Source organism: Mesocricetus auratus, unplaced genomic scaffold, assembly GCF_017639785.1.
Source record: "Mesocricetus auratus isolate SY011 unplaced genomic scaffold, BCM_Maur_2.0 Super-Scaffold_100676, whole genome shotgun sequence".
Taxonomy (NCBI): Eukaryota; Metazoa; Chordata; class Mammalia; order Rodentia; family Cricetidae; genus Mesocricetus; species Mesocricetus auratus.
In genome coordinates this window covers 128,692,988-128,715,238 of record NW_024429266.1, presented here as the reverse complement: position 1 = coordinate 128,715,238, position 22,251 = coordinate 128,692,988, and the positions used below count along the sequence as shown (strand labels likewise).

At 38.8% G+C, this 22,251-nt stretch overlaps 1 protein-coding gene across 1 annotated transcript; it reads left to right on the top strand.

Annotated features, from left to right (window-relative positions):
• Positions 1–7,433: 7,433 nt before the first annotated feature.
• LOC101828380 (vomeronasal type-1 receptor 90-like) lies at positions 7,434–8,342 on the top strand. Its single transcript, XM_005076110.1, has one exon. It carries the CDS (start codon positions 7,434–7,436, stop codon positions 8,340–8,342), a length of 909 nt encoding a protein of 302 aa, XP_005076167.1.
• The last annotated feature ends 13,909 nt before the right edge of the window (positions 8,343–22,251 follow it).

Sequence of the window (22,251 nt, the reverse complement as noted above, 5' to 3'; positions counted from 1 at the left end):
CCCACTCCTTCCAAACTCATGTACTCTTCTAGGTTAAATTTTGTGAATAAAGTACTCATGAAATTCTCCAAAAATTTAAAAATATAAAGATCATAAATTTCTGCCACAATGCTAATTATGTCTTTTGTTGCAGGATATTTGTTTACATGGTAAAGATGTGTCTCTGCCTAAGGAATCTTCTGGTTGGCTTAGTAAAGAGGTAAATGACCAATGACAAGGCAGTAGAGAATAGGCACGACTTCCAGGCATAAAGAGAGAAACTGTGACATGCGAAGCAAGCCATTTAAAATTAAAGTAATAAAAAAAAGTTAAACAAAAAAAAGAGAGAAAGGTTTCCATCTTGTATACACTTCCCTACAATGAAACAAAGGTCCACTGGACTCAGTTATTTTCATTCATATGGGGATGTTCCAACCTTAAGCCTTCCTGTTCAACAGATTTACCCATGGTAAGAATCACACTCCTTTGAATAAAAGTAATTTCTAAATGGGAAACTGTGAGCCACCCAGACCCTTCTTCTTTTCTACTCACTGTGGATGTGCAAGAGGAGAATTCAGTGTCTATTACCACAAAGAACTGAATGTGCTTCCTGGGCTGAGGACTGTCTCTGATGCAAGTACTTTGGGTTTAAGCACTTATTAAAGCTTTTCCTTATTTTTCAATAGTTCCTAAGTCTGAAGATTGTTCAAGCAGATTGTTGCACATTTTGCCTTAATTAATAGAAAGGAATTTGGCATTAGCTGCTTCTTTTTAGTCTATAGTGAAGCTGTTCTTTCTTATTTGGCCAAGATAGTGAATCCACAGTGTCTCTGCATTATTTATGGATAAACATAATAGGTAGTGGAACTATTTAATGACAATATGAAAACCCCCAAAATGGAAAGTTCTGAAGTTGTAGTCAGACCAAAGTCCTGAAATAACCTTGTCCTACAGTGCTATTCTGTTAATGAAAGTGGGGAAGCCTCTGCTATGTTTTAATTTTGAGATTTTTTGTGATATGGGAGCCTCCTAATTCATTGAACTACAGAATTTGCATTTATACCGTTGGATTTTGCTTCTACCTATATCTTACTCTTCCTATGTCCAGATCCTTCCCTTTTGGAATTACAAAGTATGTGCCTCACTTTTTATTTTACTGGAGTCTAAAAGTACATTTAGGATGTTTAGGATTTTATAGACTTTGGATTTCTAGAAAGTGTTGAAAAATTTGAAGAATATAGGATTTTTGAACTGAATTTTATATTGTATTGGCGTGAGAACTTGGGGAACAATGAAGGAAAACTATGATTTAAGAGTGATGCTTTCAAGTGAAAATGGAACAATATGGTTAAGTACAGCTGGAGAATGTGGGTGCAGAATACTGGAGGAAATATGTAATTAGAATAGCTAATTCTGAAGATCTTTCAAAATGTCAAATGGAAACTACTACTGTATATACTTTATAAAATAAATGCATATTCATATAAGAAAGTGTTTAAATGAAAAAAAGAGAGAGAAACTGGGAAGAGGAATGGAGGAGCTCAGTTTTTCCAGGAGCAAGTCAGATATGCCATACTGAGGAAAGATGAAAGCCATATGTAGAAAGTAGATTAGTAAATGGAGATTAATTTGATTTATAAGAGCTATTTGAGGACAAGCCTAAGCTGGAGGCCAAGCTTTCATAATTAATAAGAAATCTCTGTGGCATTATTTGGGGGCTGGCAAGCCAAAGACAATCCAAGAATGTTTGCCAGTCTTTCCCTTTCCTCAGACTCTTTTCATCTTGAGAGCTGGTACCCTATTAGAAAACTTGTCAGTTTACAAAATATATGTCACCATATTTTTTAATATTTATTTATTTATTTGAGTGTGAACATTGATGCCACATTGCATATGCGGAGGCCAGAGATACATTTGTGGAAGTCCTGTCCTACCATGTTGGTTCTTGGGATTGAGAGCCAGTGATGAGGGTTGGTGGAGGATGCCTTTACCCAAGGATCCATCTTGTTTGCCCAAATGTCACCATTTCAAAAATAAGGTGGATTTGAATAGAGTATACCCAAGGTGGCAGTCATGATTAGGACTGACGTATACTTTATGATAAATTATTGAAAAGGCATCATAGATAGTTACATGTCAAAACCAAGAGACTCTTAGTTTCTCCTTTTGAGTGTATGATCTAAACAATCTTATGATTACATTCACCAGAGGAGGCTAAGGAGTAGGAATAGATGGACAGTCCACAATAGGAGACTGTAGGGTAAATGCCTAGACTGTAGAGGAAGGAATGCTCTGCTTGGGAAATGCAGCCTGTTCACCCACTAGCCTCAAAGTTGTCATGCAGCAGATGACCTTGAATTTCTGATCTTCCACCTTTACTTCCCAAGGGTAGTAATTATATATGTGTCATTACTTTATTGGATTATGTGGTGCTGGGTTCCAAACCTAGGGGTTCATGCTTTCTAGGCATGCACTCTACCAACTGTGCTACATTTCCAGCCCTACAGCCTGCTTTTGCTGATAAAATGGTTATATCACCTCATCTCTGTGCTCTCTGCAGAAAGATTGCTCTCCCTCAGTGTGTTCTGAGTAGCTGACATTGTCTTAATTTTAGCAAAATTGTTATTGATTTCTAGGTGAGACCCTGGAGTGAGTATGGAGGCTATCACAAATGGTTTGGAAACAGGAAGGATACCTTGGGGGCATCTGAAAGGTTTTTCTGCTTCTGTTAGAAGGAATGTTATTATTTTTACTTTTGCTTTTTTCACAGACAGATATGACTTGGGGAGAATAGCTCACACGGGAGACCTAGAGCTCAGCTGTTCCTACTCCACTGTTTTCTGGATTAGAAAAGTTCACTTTCCCATTTGATGACACTACTTTCTAACAACCTCAAGACAATAACTGCCCTTTTCCAAGTGACATGAGAATTATGGGTCTAGAGGGAGATGAGGTGATGACATTTCTTCCTTATAACTGCTTCTTATGGCCTCATAGTACATAGGTGTGTATCAAAGACTCAGACTGGTAAGTGTTTCTTTTTCTCTTCACTAATAGTGAGCTCTAAGTAAGTGGTGAAATCAATTAGGGTTTTCTGTAATAAAAAATTAGAGTATTCTCTGCTTATATTTTTACTTTTGAGCCATATTGTGTTGTAAGGAAACACAACAGATGCTTGTAGGCATAAAATGATTTGTAAAGAACATAGATTTCATTGGCTATGGTCGCTGAATATAATGTATGTGGCAGTATAACTGGAAAGAGGACAGTGCCTAGCACAAATATGGATAGAGGCAGGAAAGGCTAACAGGGTGAAAGACGATCACTGGGTATTATATAGTGAATGAAAATGTCATGACACCCACTGCTTTTTACAATGAATGTATAATAAGTGATATGTAAAAAGTGGCTCCAAATAGGATATTTTAACCAGCATATCTGACTGTAGATTCTTCTGAGTGTATACTACAGTAATTCTAAGAACATGATTCCACCTAGCTAGTGGCAGCTACTTTAATTTTCCATTCCTGTCACAAAACACCTGAAATAACTTAAAGGGTGCAAAACAAAGAGCACACATTTATTGGTTTGTATTAGTACAGTTAAAATAGTGATACATTTGAACTGGATTTTTCATTTTACAAATTTTCTCAAGTTAACTGACTATATGCATTTATATGAAACTTAAGCTAGGAATTTACAAAATGTTAACTAATTTAGTGTTTATTAGTTAGTTTATTCACTAATTTAATTTTTTATTCTGTTATGTTTGCTTATACTTAGGAATGGTTAGGAAAGTTTCAACTCATGGCCTAGTAAAGCATATGATGTTATTTACATTGTATAATAAATTTAAAAATTCTAACATAGATTTGTTTATTCTATTGCAATGATTTCTTTTCTAGGTATTTCAAAATATCTGGAAATCTCATCTTACTCATTGGGAATTTTCAGTAAGACTCTTCAGTCTTTTAATTAAAATAAGTTAATTTTTAATGTTTCAGTTTTTCTAAATTGAACTTAGTACATTGATGCTGATATATAATATTGAGTAAGCTGTCCATTAGCAGTGAGAAAAATATTTACAATTCTTGAATTGTATAAAATTGCTTTAAGCCAAAATCACCATCTCCTCTAATAGTTGCAAAATACACATTCACAAAAAATGCCAAGTGAATTTAAGTTTGGCAATTGAATATCACAAATCCATTTCATCTTGCTTGAATATAACTTATTAATGTATATAGGAGATTAAATGGAAATGAAGGTGGGTTTTGTAGCACACACCTATGATCCCAGCATCTTGAAGGCTAAGGCAGAAACATTGTGAGTTTGCCTGAAGTCAGTTTGACCTACAGAGTAAGACCCCCTCTTTTACACACAACTAAATACAGCAAAATTAGAGTAGAAAATAGATAATGCAGTATTATGAAATCATTGTCAGTGAAATGGAACAAAAAGAAGCCAATAACTGTCATTAAGTGGCTGGCCATAGAGTATCAACAACACAAAAAACAATTGTTAGAAATATGAGTTGATGTTTGCAAGCATTATGGAACTTCCATTTGTTTTAAATAAATTACTTTAAAAGTCTGCCCTTGCTGTCTAGGCAGAGCCCATAACTCTGATCAAGTCAACCAGATAGCAGAGGACACACTCTCCATTTTCCTTAAAGTTCATTTTATTAAGTGAACATATTTTATATAACTCACAGGTTTTCACTCAAGTTCTGTACAGGTGTTCATATTTGTAACCTGGCACTCATTATTATGCTATTTCTCTATTTTTAGTTTTGGTCATCAAATAATGTCTCTCTCTCTCTCTCTCTCTCTCTCTCTCTCTCTCTCTCTCTCTCTCTCTCTTCCAGTGAACATTCTCATATCTTTCCCAGATTTACACCATGTGACGTGTCATCAAGGTCAGGTCTGACTGCTTCCCCACAGTGTCTGCAGTGACAGACACTTCTGCTGCTGCTGCTTCATCTAAGGTGAGCTGGTTCCTATTTGTGAGATTGTAATATTCTAGTCAGTGTCTGTGTGCTGCCAGTTGCACCTGTGCTAAACCTAATTTCCAAAGTATCACTTATGCACTTAAATTATTGAAGAGTATCATGTAATTACTATGAATTAATACCTTATTAATAAGTAGTCACATTTTTCCCTGCTGTCATTATGTATTTCATATAGATCCTTTCATGAAAATAGCTTGGGTGGCTAAGGTATTCATCTTCCTGAGATTCCTGATGACTTGTCAACGTTGCTGACAGTCAACACCATGTATCTTGTCATCTGGAAGTCACACAGTCACTTTAAAGTTCTCTCTGAGCAGTCATACTGCTTTTTGGTCATTACTCACTAAATACGGTAAACATGAAAGTGAACTTGATACTTACTTGATCTAATATATTTGTATGTTCATTATTTTATGATCTCCTCAAAGCAGAATAAAAAGAGCACTATAAACTCATGAGACAAGAATGTTCTAAAATGCAATACTGTGATAATGAAGGGGTAAAGTGATTTTCTTGGAAGAATGTGGAGCTACACAGGAAGCAGCTCTTGGTTTCTTTTGTTCCATGTTTCTTCAGGCAGCTGCTGTCAGACTGCTTAGTCTTTGGTCCGGGTCCATTTAACGGTGATGGCTTCTCCACTATTATGAATATTTGTGGGCCTATTTTGGCTTTTAATTCTTACAACTAAATATTGCAACTTAAACTATTGGGAAATCCAGAAAGAGCAATAACAGCCACCTTCAGTGTCGGCTCTAACTCTGCTTCAGTGTTTTCCTATCATCCTGAGCAGCCCAACCTCCACACTCCAACAGACTTCGAGGTGTTTACACAGTGTGTCATAGAGGATCCAATTTTCCTTGGCATTGTAGTACTTTGGAGACTCTATCTTTCATATTTTCTTCTATGGTTTCCTGATTATATTACCACAGGATAATTCGTTTTGATCCTCTGTTACAGAACTGCCAGAGTCATCATTTAAAACATCTAATAAATACTTGAAATTTAAATGAAAATAAACATCTTGAAGAGGTGTGCACACTGGTAACTCCATCTTGCATGAATTTGAGATCAACCTGGGCTACATAGCAAGGTGAAGTCCATCACCATCTACAGAGTGAGCTCCTGTCTTAAAAACAGAAGCATAAACAAAACCTCAGAGCTCAAGTGTATGTATTTCTTCATTTCAGAGGGCTTTTGTAGAGTGTGCAGAATACTTAGGTTGACTTCAACATTGCAAAAAATTTTTCATATAAAACAAATGAATTTTTTTCTCAGTGAATATATAAATGAACACCTTAGTTTGTAAGTGTGGTAGCTATGGAATTTTCTGGTCCAGTCTCAACTTGGGTGAAACAAAGAGAAAGATGCCACTTGATGTGTCATTTTCTACATGTGATGAACATTTACAAAGCAATGAATAGTAAGTAGTGAGGTTGAAGTATATAGCTTGGGATAAGAAAAAAATTAAATTATTGTCTCTTAGATTATATTACCCTCTTTTATATGACTTTAGTACATGTGCTATATTAATAAGTTTTTGTTGTATAATTAATCATAAATGGTTATATATGTGGTTTGACTATTTTCAATTTTTAAAATATATAGTCTTTTTTAAATTTATTTTTTAAAATTTAATTTAAATTAGAAACAGGTTTGCTTCACATGTCGATCCTACCTCCCACTCCCTTCACTCCTCTCCCGCCCCCCTTCAGCCCTCCCCTAACCTTTCTCGAATCCACACTCCACACTCAAAGGAGGGTGAGGTTTCCTCACTGACACCCATGTTCAGGGGATCTGGATTACTCCCATGCTAGCCTCTCAGTCATCATTCTGGGATCTGCGAGCTCCCCCTTGTTCAGGTTGGCTGATTCTGTGGGTTTCACCCTCAGAGTCATAACCCTTTTGCTCATCACTCCACCCTCTCTGCAACTGGGTTCTAGAGGTTCATTTCAGTGTTTAGCTGTGGGTGTCTGCCTTTGCTTCCTTCAGCCACCTGATGAAGTCTCATGCTTGTCTCTTTTGACTGGGTTACCTAACTCAGGATCGTTTCTTCTAAGGCTGTCCATTTGCCTGTGAACTTCAAGATTCCTTTTTTTTCTGCTGAATAGTAAGTACTCTATTGTGTAAATGTGCCACATTTTCTCTATCCACTCTTTAGTTGATGAGCATCTAGATTGCTTCCAGGTTCTGTCTATTACAAATAATGCTGCTATGAACATAGTGAAACAGATGTCCTTGTGGTATGAATGTGCATATTTTGGGTATATGCCTAAGAGTGGAATTGCTGGATCTTTTGGTAGACTTATTCCAGTTTTCCTGAGGAATGTCCATGATGATATAGACATTGACAAGTGATTCAGAAGTTTGACATAAACTCTGTTATTTTTCCAGGTATATGAAATATGCTTCCCCTATGATGTTAAGATGAATACACTTTCAACTTATGCCCTCATTAAACAATGTACTTTTTTTCCAAGCGGTACTTGGAGTTCTAGCCAATATGTTTCTCTTTTTTTTCTACACTTTCACAATCCTGTGTCAAAGACTTAGGCTCACAGACCTGATCTCCTGTCAAATGACCTCCATTCACATAGTCCTGATCCTCACTGGAGGGAATATGTGGCTTGCAGACATATTTGAATCACTGAACATTGAGAATGACTTCAAATGTAAGGCAACTTTTTATATAAGCAGGGTGATGAGAGGCCTCTCCATCTGCCTCACCTGCCTGCTGAGTGTGTTTCAGGCTGTAACTATCAGTCCCAGCACCTCTTTGTTGGCAAAATTTAAACTTACGATAAGAAAATACATGACATATGCCGTATTCTACATTTGGTCTTTCAATTTGTCATTCAGTAGCATCCTGATCTTCCATGTTGGTGCTTTTACCAATGCAAGTGAGACCAACCAGATGAAGGTCACTAGATCCTGCTCACTCTTCCCCATGAACTACATTACCAGGGTACTGATTTTAACAGTGACAACCTCCAGAGATGTATTTCTTGTAGTAGTTATGGTGACCACAAGTGCATACATGGTGATGATCTTGTTCAGACATCATAGGCAATGCAAGCATCTACACAGCCTTAACCACCTGAGGGTGTCCCCTGAGAAAAGGGCCACCCAGACCATCTTGCTGCTGGTGGTTGTCTTTGTGATCATGTACTGGGTGGACTTCATCATCTCATCCACCGCAGTCCTGTTGTGGAAGTACCACCCAGTCATCCTGACTGTCCAGAAGTTTGTGGTGAATGTCTATCCCACAATTACTCCTTTGGTACAAATCAGTTCTGATAACAGAATAATCAATATGCTGACAAACTTGTGGTCAAAATGCCACCTGGTTTTTTAAGAAGTGTAATTTTTTCTTACTTATAAATTTATTTATTTTAACTATGTGAATGAGTGTTGTGCCAGCATGTATACATGTGTGCATTCCTGGTGCCCACAGAGGCCAGAAGAGGTCAATGAATCTCCTGGAACTGCAGTTACAGGCAGTTGTAAAGAGTCATGCTGGGTGCAGCACCAATAATTGTTTTCTAATAAACAGAGTTTTCTATAACAGTTTAATAATCCAAGCAGCAGATCAAGATTCTTCATATATTTAATTACAGTTTTGTGGTATAACAAATATACATTCTAACATTTCTGCTGCCAAGTACTATATAGTCTTTTAGGTTCATTGAACACCATAAGTTGATAAATCCATAGGAATTCCTTTACTCTTTCCTTTTTCCTTTATATCATAAGTGTTCCCTTGATGCTGAGGTTACTTTCTGATAGTGACTTTTAAAGCTTTTCTTTTGATAGTATTTTAATCTACTCTTAGGCATCAAGAATAGTTAAAATATCTGATGTAGCTTTAATTCTGTTTCTTAATGGTAATATCTGTAGGTCTCTAAAAATATCTTGAGTTTCAGGTTTCCATTTTTTCACTACAGTTACTTAATGACTCTTACATGAAGTTTTCATGTGTCTGTGTATTTTCACTTCACTTCATCTATGCGTAATGAAATATTATTGTTAGTTAAACATATACATACATGTTATACAGTGTTGTTTTTGTGTACATGTATGCATGTTTGTGTGCACAGATGAAGGATTTGTGTGCGTGTGCACTGCAGGCCAGGAGACAACCTTGATTCTTATTCTTCAGAAGCCACTCTCCCTGTGTTTTGAGAGAGCATCTCTCACTGTAACCTGGGGCTTACCAAATAGGCCTAGATGGCACCCCCAGGCATTCTTGGTTCTTTGCAGCTACAACTCTTTGATTAAGAGTATTCATCATCATGCCCCATCTTGTAAAAACATTTTTCTTTTATTCAAAATAGATTTGTTTTGTGCAGTATATTCTGACTAGGGTTCTCCTCCTCCTCCTTTCAGTTCATCCCACTTCCCCTCTGATAAACAATACTAAGATAAAATTAAAACAAGTAAATCAGAATAGGAAAAAAAGAACCAAAAAGAGCACAAGAAACACACACCTCTGTACACACAGAAATCTTATAAAAACAGAAACAAAAGCCATACTATAGACATATAAGAATTGTACAGAGTCTGTTCAGATTTCTTTGTATGCATTATCTCCTGCAGGGCATGGGACCGAAGCTTAAGGGTGTTTTGTTTTCCCAGTGAAACTCCCTTGGAGAAAACTAATGTTTCATTTGAAACTGGCTATCAAATGGAGATAGTTTCTGGGTTAGGAATGTGGCCCTATGTCCACTTGTCCTCTCAGCTCTAGGACTCCATCTGGTGTAGACCCGTGCACGTCATGTGCCTGCTGCTACAGTCTCTGTTATGTGTTGGCTTCCTGGGTTTAGAAGGTCCTGTTTCCAGAAATGTTACCAACTGGCATTAAGGCTACCTTAAATGTCCTCCCATGATGGTGAGACTAATGACTGCCTTATATGCCATCTTAGAACTTTCATCCAGTGGCTGATGGAGACAGAGGCAGACTCCAACAGCTGTGAACAGAATTGAACTCCTGGAACCCACTTGCAAAGAGGAGTGATGACCAAGGGAATCAGGATCGGGCTGGCGAGGCCCATAGGGTCAGCTGACCTAAAAAAGGGGCATCACATGCACCCCAGACTGATGATTGGGGGGCCAGCATGGGACTGATTCAGACATCCTCCAACTGAACCTGGGTGAGAGAAAGGAGGCCTTGGCAATCTGTGGGACCTTGGAGAGTGGAGCAGAACGATGAACACTAATCCATACAGAGGGACTCTGGGAGCCCATGCCATATGGAGGGATGCTCTCTCAGCCTGGACACATGGGGAAGAACCTGGGCCATTCATGGGATGATGTGAGGGACTCTGGAAATCCCTCATGGAGGCCCTTGCCCTCCCTGGGGAGTGGAGGCGGGATGGAGTAGGAGTGAGGAGTTGGGATGATTGGGGCGTGGGGGAGGAGGGGAGGGACAGGGAACTGAATGTGACATGTGTAAAAAGTTAAATAAACATATGGAAAAAAACAAGGTTGTTTCTAATTTAAATTAAAAAAGGAAAAAAGAAAAGAAAAAAAGAAGGCCCTGTTTCCTTGGTGGTCTCAATCCATCCCTCTGACTCTAACACTGTTTTCTATCTCCTCTTCTTCAGAGTTCCCTCAGCCATGAGGGGAAGGAATTGATGGAAACATCTCATTTGGGCTGAGTGTCTTGAGGTCTCTCTCTGCATATTTTCTGTTGTGGACCTTTGCATTTGTTTTCACTCCTCCTGGAGAAAACTTCTCTGATGATGGCTGAACAAGGCACTGATCTATGAGTATAGCAGAATATTCTTAGGAGTCATTTTATTACTATGTTCTTTTAGTAGAACAGTAGTATTTGGTTTTCTCCTAGGTCCCTGGCTGGTATAATCTACGGTTCTTAACCACCCAAGCAGTGCCAGGTATGGGTTTTATCTCATGGAGAACATGCTTTAAATCAAATGAGATATTGGTTGGTCACTCCCCACAGGCTTTTGTTTCAACTGCACCAGCATATCCTTGCAGGCAGGTCACCACTGTAGACTGATGGTTCTGTAAGATGGTTGGTGTTTACTTTTCTCCTTTGTAGTGTGCAGAGTACCTTCCAGAACGATGAACATTAATCCATAGGGGTGAAGGTTCTAGGGCATCATCTCAAATTCTCCACGTTCAATGATTTGTGTAGGTATTGTCTTCAGCAATAAGGCCTAACGATCATTTTGTGTAGAATAACCAGTAGCCTTGACAATAGTATGGGTTGTTTGGCAGTTTCCATTGTGGCTTATTTGTCCAGTAACTACATTTATGTAACCCATTCCTGTTTCTGGTATTTTCACTTGGTGGACAGATATGTTCTATTGGGATCCTGTCTTCCTTGTTATATGGTGATTTCATTTGGATCACTTTCATAATATATGCAAGTTTCAACTGTTTTAGGTTCCCATACAAGCCCTCAAATGTTCCTTAAATGCACTTATTTCTCTATGCATTGCCTTTCATTCCCCCACTCTCTTCCCAATCTCTGATTGACCCTCCCATTCCAATTCCCTCCAACCATCCATCACTATCTATTCTATTTGCGCTTCCTAAGGAGATCTATCCACTTTCTGTTCCCTTACTCTATACCTAACCTCTGTGATTATATGGGCTGTAGCTTGTCATCAATGACTTAACAGCTAAAAGTCCCCAAGTAAACAAATACATACTGCACTTGTATTTCTGGGTCTGGGTTACCTCATTCAGAATCACTTTTTTTCTAACTTTATCCACTTACCTGCAAATTTTGTGGTTTCATCCTCTTAAATGACAGTAACATTCCAGGCTGTAAACATACCACATTTTCTTAACTCATTCATCCATGGCTAGACATTTATGTTGTTTCCAATATCTGGATATCATGAATAGAGCAGCAATGAACATGGTTAACCAAGTGTGTCTGCAGTAGGATGAAGTGCCCTTTGGATATAACTCCAATAGTGATATAGCTTGATCCATTCTCATCTTCATGAGGAACCGCCACACTGATTTTTGATGGTAGACATAGAAGTTTACACTATCAAAAGCAATGGATGAGTGATCTCCTTACTCTATATCCTCCCAATCATAAGCCATAATTTTTTCATTGATCTTGGCCTTTTTGACTAGTGTAAGATGATATGTTAAAGTAGTTTTGATTTGCACTTCCCTGATGACTAGGGATATTGAAAAGTTCTTTAGGTGATTATCAGATATATATTTTTGATACTTCAACATTCACTTTAACTTAAACAACAAATAATGTTTCTTTGGAAATGTCCAAAAACTTTAAGAAATAAGTGCAGGAATCCAAGTTGATGCCTGATGGTGATTGAAACATTTTTGTATTGTTTTTATTTATTTTATTTAGAATCAATCATGTTACATATCAATCCCCCATTCCCTCTCCCTCCCATCCTCCCATGGCCCCTACCAACACTTCTAACCCACCCCCACCCTCTCCCCAAGGATAGTGAGGCCTCCTATGAGGGATCATCAAAGTCTGACACACCATTTGAGGGAGGGCCTAGGACCTCCTCCATGTATCTGGGCTAAATAGTATCCCTCCATAGGGAATGAGCTCAAAAAGTCCATTTGTGCACTAATGATAAATACTGGATCCACTCTTAGAGGTCCCATAGACTGTTCAGGCTTCATAATTGGTACCCACATTGGGCTTGGTACAGTCCAATGCTCGTTCCCCAGGTTTATTACTGGGGTCCCTGTGCTCTCACTAGGTCAGGTCAGGTGATTCTGTTGGTTTCTCCAGCAGATCTTGACTCCTTTTCTCATCCCTCCTTGCTCTTTACAACTGGATTCCAGGAGTATGACTTAGGGCTTAGATGTAGGTGCCTGATTCTGCTTCCATCAGGTACTAGATGAAGGCTGTAGCGTGGCAATTAATGTAGTCACCAATCTCATTATAGGGGAAGGACTTCAAAGTAGTCCTCTCCACCACAGCCTAGATTATCAGTTGTGGTCATCTTTGTAGATCTCTGAACATGTACCTAGTGCCAGATTTCTTTTCAAACCTATACTTGCTCCCTCTATTAAGGTATCTCCTTTCTTGCTCTCATCATTCCTCAACTGACTCAGTTTTCCAGATTCCTCTTGTTCTCCTCCCCCCTCCTATTTTCCCCTTCTCTTTCTCCTACCTCCATCCTGTCCCCTACTGTGTACCAATTTTCTCAGGTGTTCTTGTCCATTTCCCCTTCTTTGGGGGACCATGTATTTATCTCTTAGGGTCCTAGCTTCTCTGGTGGTATGGGTTGTAGGCTGGTAGTCCTTTGCTCTATGTCTAAAATCCCTATAGGAGTGAGTACATACCATGCTTGTCTTTCTGTGACTGGGTTACCTCACTCAGGATGGTTTCTTCCAGTTCCCCCTCTATTTGCCTGAAAATTTCAAGATTTCATTGTTTTTTCCTGCTGAGTAATACTCCATTGTGTAAATGTACTATATTTTCTCCATCCATTCTTTTTTGAGGGGTATCTAGGCTGCCTCCAGGTTCTGACTGTTACAAATAATGCTGCTATGAAAATAGTTGAATATACGTCAATATTGTATGAATGTGCATCCCTTGGATATAGGTCCAAGAGTGGAATTGCTGGATCTTGAGGTAGACTGATTCCCATTTTCCTGTGCAACTGCCATACTGATTTCTAAAGTGGACCCATAAGTTTGCACTCCTACCCACAATAGAGGAGTGTTCCCCTTTCTCCACATCCTCTCCAACATAGACTGTCATTGGTGTTTTTGATTTTAGCCATTCTGGCTGGTGTAAAATGGTATCTCAGAGTCGTTTTGATTTGCATTTCCTTGATGACTAAGGATGTTGAGCAGTTTCTTAAGTGTCTTTCAGCCATTTTAGATTTCTCTACTGAGAATTCACTATTTAGTTATGAACCCCACTTTTTAATTGGATTGTTTGGTGTTTTGGTGACTAGCTTCTTGAGTTTTTGTATATTTTGGAAATCAGTCCTCTGTCAGATGTGGGATTGTTGAAGATCTTTTCCAATTCTGTGGGCTGCCGTTTTGTCTTTTTGACCATGCCCTTTGCCTACAGAAGCTTCTCAGTTTCAGGAGGTCCCATTTATTAGTTGTCCATCCCAGTTGTTTGTGCTAGTGGAGTTACGCTCATGAAGTGGGCTCCTGTACCAATTCATTCAAGGGTACCACCCATTTTCTCTTCTAAGAGGTTCAGTGTGGCTGGATTTATGTTGAGATCTTTGATCTATTCGCACTCAAGTCTTGTCCATGGAAATAGATAAGGATCCATCTGCAGTCTTCTACATGTCAGTATCCAGTTATGACAGATGCTTTCTTTTTTCCATTGTATAATTTTGGCTTCTTTGTCAAAAATTAAGTGTTCCTAGGTGTGTGGATTAATATCTTGTTCTTCAATTCAATTCCATCGGTCTACCTATCTATTTTTGTGCCAATACCAAGCTGTTTTCAGGATGATAGCTCTATAACAGAACTTGAAATCAGGGACAGTGATGCCTCCAGAAGTTCCTTTATTGTACAGGGTTGTTTTGGCTATCCTGGATTTTTGTTTTCCATATAAATTTGAGCATTGGATCTTCTAATTGTCCTGGGAAAGGTTGTCCTCCACCGTTACTGGTACTTACCAAACCACTTTTGACCTGGGGACCTCCAAGAGGCCCCTTGACAAGTTTCCTATATGTAAATGTTTACATTGTCTGTCAGTGGTCGACCAGTATTCCTTGGTCTAGTGTCTGTCTTTTCCATACCTCCTGCAGAGACCAGAAGGCTGAAGCCTTCTGTTTGAAGCATTCCTGGTAGAAGCATTATTTCTGGGAATACTTTGTCTATATTTCATACTCAGATGTCCTATTCTACCACAGTTAAAGTATTTAGTATTTTTATGTCTTTTGAAACTTCTGGACATTGCCTCCATTCCCCAGGCTTCTGTATGGCCATGGTTAAGGCATTCAGCATCTTGGTGCCTCTTCAAACCTGTAAAAATCACTTTACCTACCCAAGCTCCTGTATCATGAATGTTATATTCAAGGTTAGCTGTATATTGGACCCATTCCTCCAATGGTGCTGATCTTATTTTTAATGGCCAAAGTGCCTGTTTGCATTGTGGATTTGCATTCTCGTATGCCAAAGATTCTATGAGGAGTCACCTTGATTCTGGATATGTTACCTGTACTTCTATTTCTCTGGACACTCTTTCTAAAAATTCAGAGATTCTTTCCCTTGGATTCTGTTCCAATTTGGTATAGGGTTGCATCATCTCTCCTGTTTTATAAACCTTATCCAAAGAATTCAAAGTGGCTGTACAGCATAAAGATAATATGTGCTTATCATACACAGCCTGAGCCTGTGGGTCAGCATATGCACCCTTCCCGAGAATCTTGTCTTTGGGCACATCATAGCCTTTTTTTAAATCCCTAAAGCTTAGGGATTTTGCCTCTTGCCACCATAATGCTCTCCATTGTATGTGACATGAATATTCAAGCACCACTGAGGCCAATTGGCTCCAATCTCTAGGGGTTACTCTATTTGCAGTGGCCATGAGTTCAGATGCTCCCTGACATAGAGAGAATGAAGACCATATGAAACGATGCCCTCCTCTATTCCCTTCATGTGTATAGGTTCCCATTGATAAGCAACGAAGCCATTTGGGTGTTTCTTCATTGCTGGTTTTTCAGTTATAGATACTGGGAAGATCATAGAAGAGGCTATAACAACCTTAGGGAGGTCTTCCTGGTTTCTGAGAGGTGTAGGTAAACCTCAGTCATGACCTGTAGCTTGTATGTCCGACTCTGAAGTATCAGATTGGACATCTTCTGAGACCTTCAATCTATTTATCATTGTTTCTCTGATTTCTTGAAGTTCTTGGGTCAAATAAATTTCCAAGGACATCATGGAACTGTTCATTGTTTTGCAGTCATTATTTATATGCGATTCCAAACATTTAATATTCTCATCCTTAGAAATTATCTGAATAGCATGTAAGCTGCCTTCCAGAGATAATGTTCTAACATCTCAGACATGGAACAAGTCTTTTCTGTTAGCATTTCAATCATGTTCCAGTCTTTGTATTTTGCTAGTGAAATCATCAGACACAGAACGTTTTTTTTTGTTTAAGTGTTTCAACATTATGTTCCAGTTTTTCTATTCTGTCTATTGAATCAATAGATATGGAACACATTTTTCCTGAAAGTAATTCAAATTTATGTTCCCTATCGATCAGCCTGTTTGTCAGATCTTCATTATCATTTTGAAAATTCTGAATATTTTTTATTATTTATTTATTTATTTATTTAAATTTTAAATAGCTTGTTTTACATGTCAATCCCAGTTTCCTCTCCCTCCCCTCCTCTCGCACTCCCCTTCCCCCTCACCCTCCCACCCTATTGCCAAATCCTTCCACATAGGGGATATCTAGAGTCTGGCATTTCACTCTGGGTAGGGTTCAGGCAGTCCCCTAAGAGTCCAGGCTGAGAGAGCATCCCTCTTTGTGCTATAGGCACACGAAAACTGTTTGTATTCCAGGATAGACACTGATCCACAGCTCAGGGCCCCATAGGTTGCCCAGGCCTTCTCGCTGACACTCACATTTGGGGGGGGTCCAGATCAGTCCCATGCTGGCCTCTCCACTGTCGCTCTGGGGTCCAAGAGCTCTCCCCTGTTCAGATCAGCTGTCTCTGCTGGTTTTGCCAGCCCATTCTTTGCCAATTTGCTCATCACTCCTCTCTCTCTGTCACTGGGTTCCTTGGGTTCAGTTCAGTGATTAATTGTGTGTTTGCCTCTGCTTCCATCAGTCACAGGATGAAGGCTGAATATTTTTTTTTTTATCAAATCTTCCATACTATTCTGGAAGGAATTTTCCATTGTCTGAATTTTTTGTACTAGGTTTTTATAACCATCTTATGCTTAACGCATATTTTTTGCCCTATTTTCGAGCCATTTCTTTAATGAAATTATATGGATTATCAAACTGATAACCACTATTGCAGGTAGAAAGTACATTCCAGTTAGGTCCTCAACCCTTTCCAACAATCCATCCATACAAAAAACAAGAAAATTTCTTATGTCCTGCATTCTAATGTTATTCACCATATGTATAAAGCAGCTAATCTTATTACCAGTGGATTTTTATTCAGGCAGAATTCAGCAGGCCACCAATAGAGAAACCTCAGAAGACCATGTAACCTTACCAGCAGGCAAATGCAGCAGCTTCTAAGGGGCTTTTTCCCCATGGGAATCATGCATTGCTGAGCAATGTGGTAGCGAAATGTCTGGGAGAGCCCACATGTGCCTGGAGCCAGGGTTGTTCGGGCTGCTCCCATGGCGTCTGGAGCTGGGTTCTGAAACTCCTGACACCAAATTGTAAAGATAAACAGCACACTTGATGAGGGTATAGGTAACGATTTATTGTGGCAATTACTTAAAAGAAATAACTGGCAACCAAGGTGAATCAGCAGCTTTCACTACAGGACCAGAAGCCCAAAAGAGAGCTTGCTTCTCTCCTGCACCACCTTTTATTACCACCTCCGTACACACCTCTAGCCACACCCAAAGTGGACATGGTGAGTGGCACAGTTCACTGCCTTTTATTACCCATTCATATGTTCCTCCAATTGTGCCCAAAGTGGGCATGGCTAGTGGTGCAGTCCTAATTTCTCTTCCTACACCCTCCTTTGTGTATCCAGGCTAGGAAGTTCTTTTATGTTCTAAGGATACATTCTGGTTCCACTGCCAGAGACCCCATAGACTGCCCAGTCCTCCTATTGTCACTCACATTCATGGGGTCTTTTTTGGTCCTATGTTGGTTTCCTTGTTGTCAGACTGAGGTCCATGAGTTCCCACTTGCTCAGGTCAGCTGATTCTCTGGGTTTTCACAGCATGATCTTGACCCCTTTGTCTATTTGTGCTCTGTATAATTTTTGTATGTATGTGTGTTTCCTTAGTTTAGAGCAGTTTTGTTTTATGGTCTTATTGAATGTCAGGTCTATGCCATTGTGGTCTGAATAGGAATGGCCCACAGAGACTCATGTGGTTCAGTGCTTGGTCCTTAGGAGCAGCACTATTACCAAGCATGGCTTTGTTGGACTAGCTGTGGCATTTTTGAAGGAAGCATCTCACTTTGGAAGTGGGCTTTGAGGTCTTATGTGCTCCAGCTAGGATTAGTATGATAGTATCCTACTGTTGCCTGCATATCAAGAAGTAGAATTCTTAGGACCTTCTCTAGCACCATGTCTCTGCTTGCATAGCACCATGGCCCACCGTGATGATAATGAATTAAATCTGTGAACTGTAAGCAATCTCAATTAAATGTTTTCTTTTTTAAGAGTTGTGGTTATCAGCCAAAAGAAAAAAGGGGTGGAAATCCACATACAATTTCAACACCAACAACCATTCCAAAACAAACAAGAATAAGCAATCAGTGGTCATTAATATCCCTCAATGTTAATGGTCTTAACTTGCCCATAAAAAGTCACAGGCTAACAGCATGGATTCCAAGACAGAATCCATCCTTCTGCTGCATACAACAAACACACCTCAACCTCAAAGATAGACGTTACCTCAGAGTAAAGGGTTGGGAAAAGATTTTCCAATCAAATGGACCCAAGAAATAATTGGGGTAGCAATCCTAATACCTAAAAAATTAGACTTTAAAATAAAATTAATCAAAAGAGATGAAGGAGGTCATTTCACACTCATCACAGGAGTAATCCATTAAGATGAAGACTCAATTGTGAAAATCTATGCCACAAATACAGTGGCACCGATGGTCATAAAAGAAACATTACTAAAACTCAAATCACATATAAAGCCTCACAAACATATAGCGGGATACTTCAACACCCCACTATTACCAATAGAAAGGAATACCAGACAGAAACTTAACAAAGAAGCAAAGAACTAATAGGAGCTATTACTCAATGGGATTAAAAGACATCTGTAGAACATTCCACACGAATAAAAAAAGAATATACCTTTTTCTCAGTGCCACATGGAACCTTCTCAAAAATCGACCACATACTTGGCAACATATCAAGCCTCAATGGGTACAAAACATTGGAATAACTCCATGCACCTTATCAGATCACCATGTGTTAAAATTAGAGTTCAACAACAACACAAACTGCAGAAACCCTACAAACTCATGGAAGTTGATTAATGTACAGTTGCACCATTCCTTGGTCAAAGAAGAAATAAAAAAGAAATCAAAGACTTCCTAGAATTCAATGAGAATGAAGACAAAACATACCCAAACTTATGGAACACTTTGAAAGCAGTGCTACCAGGGAAGTTCATAGCACTAAGTGCCCACATGAAGAAATTGGAGAATAGTTACACTAGAGAATAAACAGCACAGCTGAAAGCTCTAGAACACAAAGAAGCAAATTCACCAAGGAGGAGTAGACGCTAGGAAATAATCAAATTGAGGGTTGAAATCAATAAAGTAGAAACTAGGAAAACAATACAAAAAAATCAATGTAACAAAGACTTGGTTCTTTGAGAAAATCAACAAGATAGACAAACCTTTATTCAAACTTACTAAATGAAAGAGTGTAAACATGCAATTTAACAAAATCAGAAAAGAAAAGGGGACATAACAACGGACACTGAGGAAATCCAGAGAATCATCAGGTCCTTCTTTGGAAACTTGTACTCCACAAAATTTGAAAATCTAAAGGAAATGGACAATTTTCTGGATAGATATCACTTACTAAAATTAAATCAAGAACAGATAAGAAAATTAAATAGATCTATAACCCCTATGGAAATAGAAGCAGACATCAAAAGTCTCTAAAGCAAAAAAAGCCCGGGCCCAGATGGTCTCAGCACAGAATTCTACCAGAAATTCAAAGAACAGTTTATACCACTTCTCCTCAAAAGTATTCCATGTAATAGAAGCAGAAGGGTGTTTGCCAAACTCTTTCTATGAGGTTTCAATAAGACACAATTAAGAAAGAGAACTTCAGACCAATATCACTCATGAACTTTGATGCAAAAATGCTCAATAAAATACTGGCAAATCGTATCCAAGAACACATCAAGAAACTCATCCACAATGATCAAGTAGGGTTCATCCCAGGCATGCAGAGTTGGTTCAACATATGAAAATCCATCAATGTAATCTACCATATAAACGAGCTAAAAAACAAAAATCACATGATCATCTTACTGGATGCTGAAAAAAACTTTGACAAAAATCCAACACCCTTTCATGATAAAGGTCTTGGAGATATTTGGGATAACAGGAACTTACCTCAGCATAATAAAAGCTATAGAAAGCAAACCAACAGCCAGGATCAAACTAAATGGACAGAAATACAATGCTATTCTTCTAAGATCACAAACAAGACAAGGTTGTCCAATCTCTCCATACCTCTTCAATATTGTACTTGAAGTTCTAGCTAGTGCAATACAACAACCAAAGGAGATCAAGAGGATAAAAATTGGAAAGGAAGAAGCTAAACTTTCACTATTTACAGATGATATGAGAGTTTACATAAGTGACCCAAAAAAACTGTACAAGGGAACTCCTACAGCTGATGAATACCTTCAGCAAAGTGGCAGGATACAAGATCAACTTAAGAAAATCAGTAGTCCTATTATATACATACAATAAAATGGCTGAGCAAGAAATCACCCTTTACAATTGCCACAAACAACATAAAATACCTTGGGGGTAACCCTAACCAAATAAGTGAAAGACCTGTATCACAATAACTTTGACTTTAAAGAAAGACATTAAAGAAGACACCAGAAAATGGAGAGATCTCCCATGCTCTTGGATAGGTAGGATCAAGATAGTAAAAATGGCAATCTTGCCAAAAATAATCTTCAGATTCAATGCTATCCCCATTGAAATCCCAGCACAATTCTTCACAGACCTTGAAAGAACAATTCTCATCTTTATATGGAAAAACAAAAGACCCAGGATAGCCAAAACCACCCTGTTCAAGAAGGCAACATCTGGAGGTATCATCATCCCTGACTTCAAGCTCCATTATAAAGTTGTAGTCATGACAACAGCTTCATATTGGCACAAAAATAGACAGGTAGACCAATGGAATCGAATAGAAGACCCTGATATTAACCCACACACATATTAGCACTTGTTTTTTTGACAAAGAAGCTAAAATTATACAATGGAAAAAAGAAGGCATCTTCAACAAATGGTGCTGGCATAACTGGATGCTTGCATGTAGAAGACTGCAGATAGATTCATGTCATCACCATGCACAAAACTGAAGTCCAAATGGATTAAAGACCTCAACATCAATCCAGCCACATTAAACCTCTTAGAAGAGAAAGTGGGAGGTATCCTTGAACACATTGGTACAGGAGAATGCTTCCTGAACATAACATCAGTAGTACAGACACTGAGGTGGAAAATTAATACATGGGACCTCCTGAAACTGTGAAGCTTCTGTAAGAGAAATGACATAGTCAACAAGACAAAATGGCAGCACACAGAATGGGAAAAGATATTCACTAACCCCACATCTGACAGAGGGCTGATCTCCAAAATTTACAAAGAATTCAAGAGGCAAGTCTCCAAAACACCAAATGAAACAATTAAAAAGTGGGTTGCAGGACTAATTAGAGAATCCTCAATAGAGGAGTCTAAAATGTCTGAGAGACACTTAAGAAAGTGCTCAATATCCCTAGTCATCAGGGAAATGCAAATCAAAACAACTCTGAGATACCATCTTACTCCTGTCAGGATGGCTAAAATCAGAAACACCAATGACAGTTTTAGCTGGAGAGGATGTGGAGAAAGGGGAACACTCCTCCACTGTTGGTGGGAGTGCTAACTCCAACAGTCACTTTGAATAACAGAATGGAGATTCCTCAGGAAGATGGGAATCAGTCTACCAACAAGACCCAGCAACTCCACTCTTACGCATATACTCAAAATTTGTACATTTATGCAAGAAGGATGTCTCTTCCACATTACTCATAGCAGCATTATTTGTAATAGCCAGAATCTGGAAGCAACCTAGATGCACCACAACTGAAGAGTGGATAGAGAAAATGTGGTACATTTACACAATGGAGTATTACTCAGCAGAAAAAGACAATGGAATCTTGAAGTTTGCACTAGAAGAAACCATCCTGAGTGAGGTAACCCAGTCACAAAAAGAGAAACATGGTATGTACTCACTCATATGTGGATTTTAGACACAGATCAGGGGAGTGCCAACCTACAATCCCAGAGAGTTTGTGAAGCAGGATGGGCCCTAAGATAGATATTCATGGTACCCCAGAAAAGGGGAATGAGG

What these genes read in the sequence shown, in the direction of transcription:
- LOC101828380 (XM_005076110.1), top strand. Translation starts at nt 7,434, where the DNA reads ATGCCCTCATTAAACAATGTACTTTTTTTCCAAGCGGTACTTGGAGTT.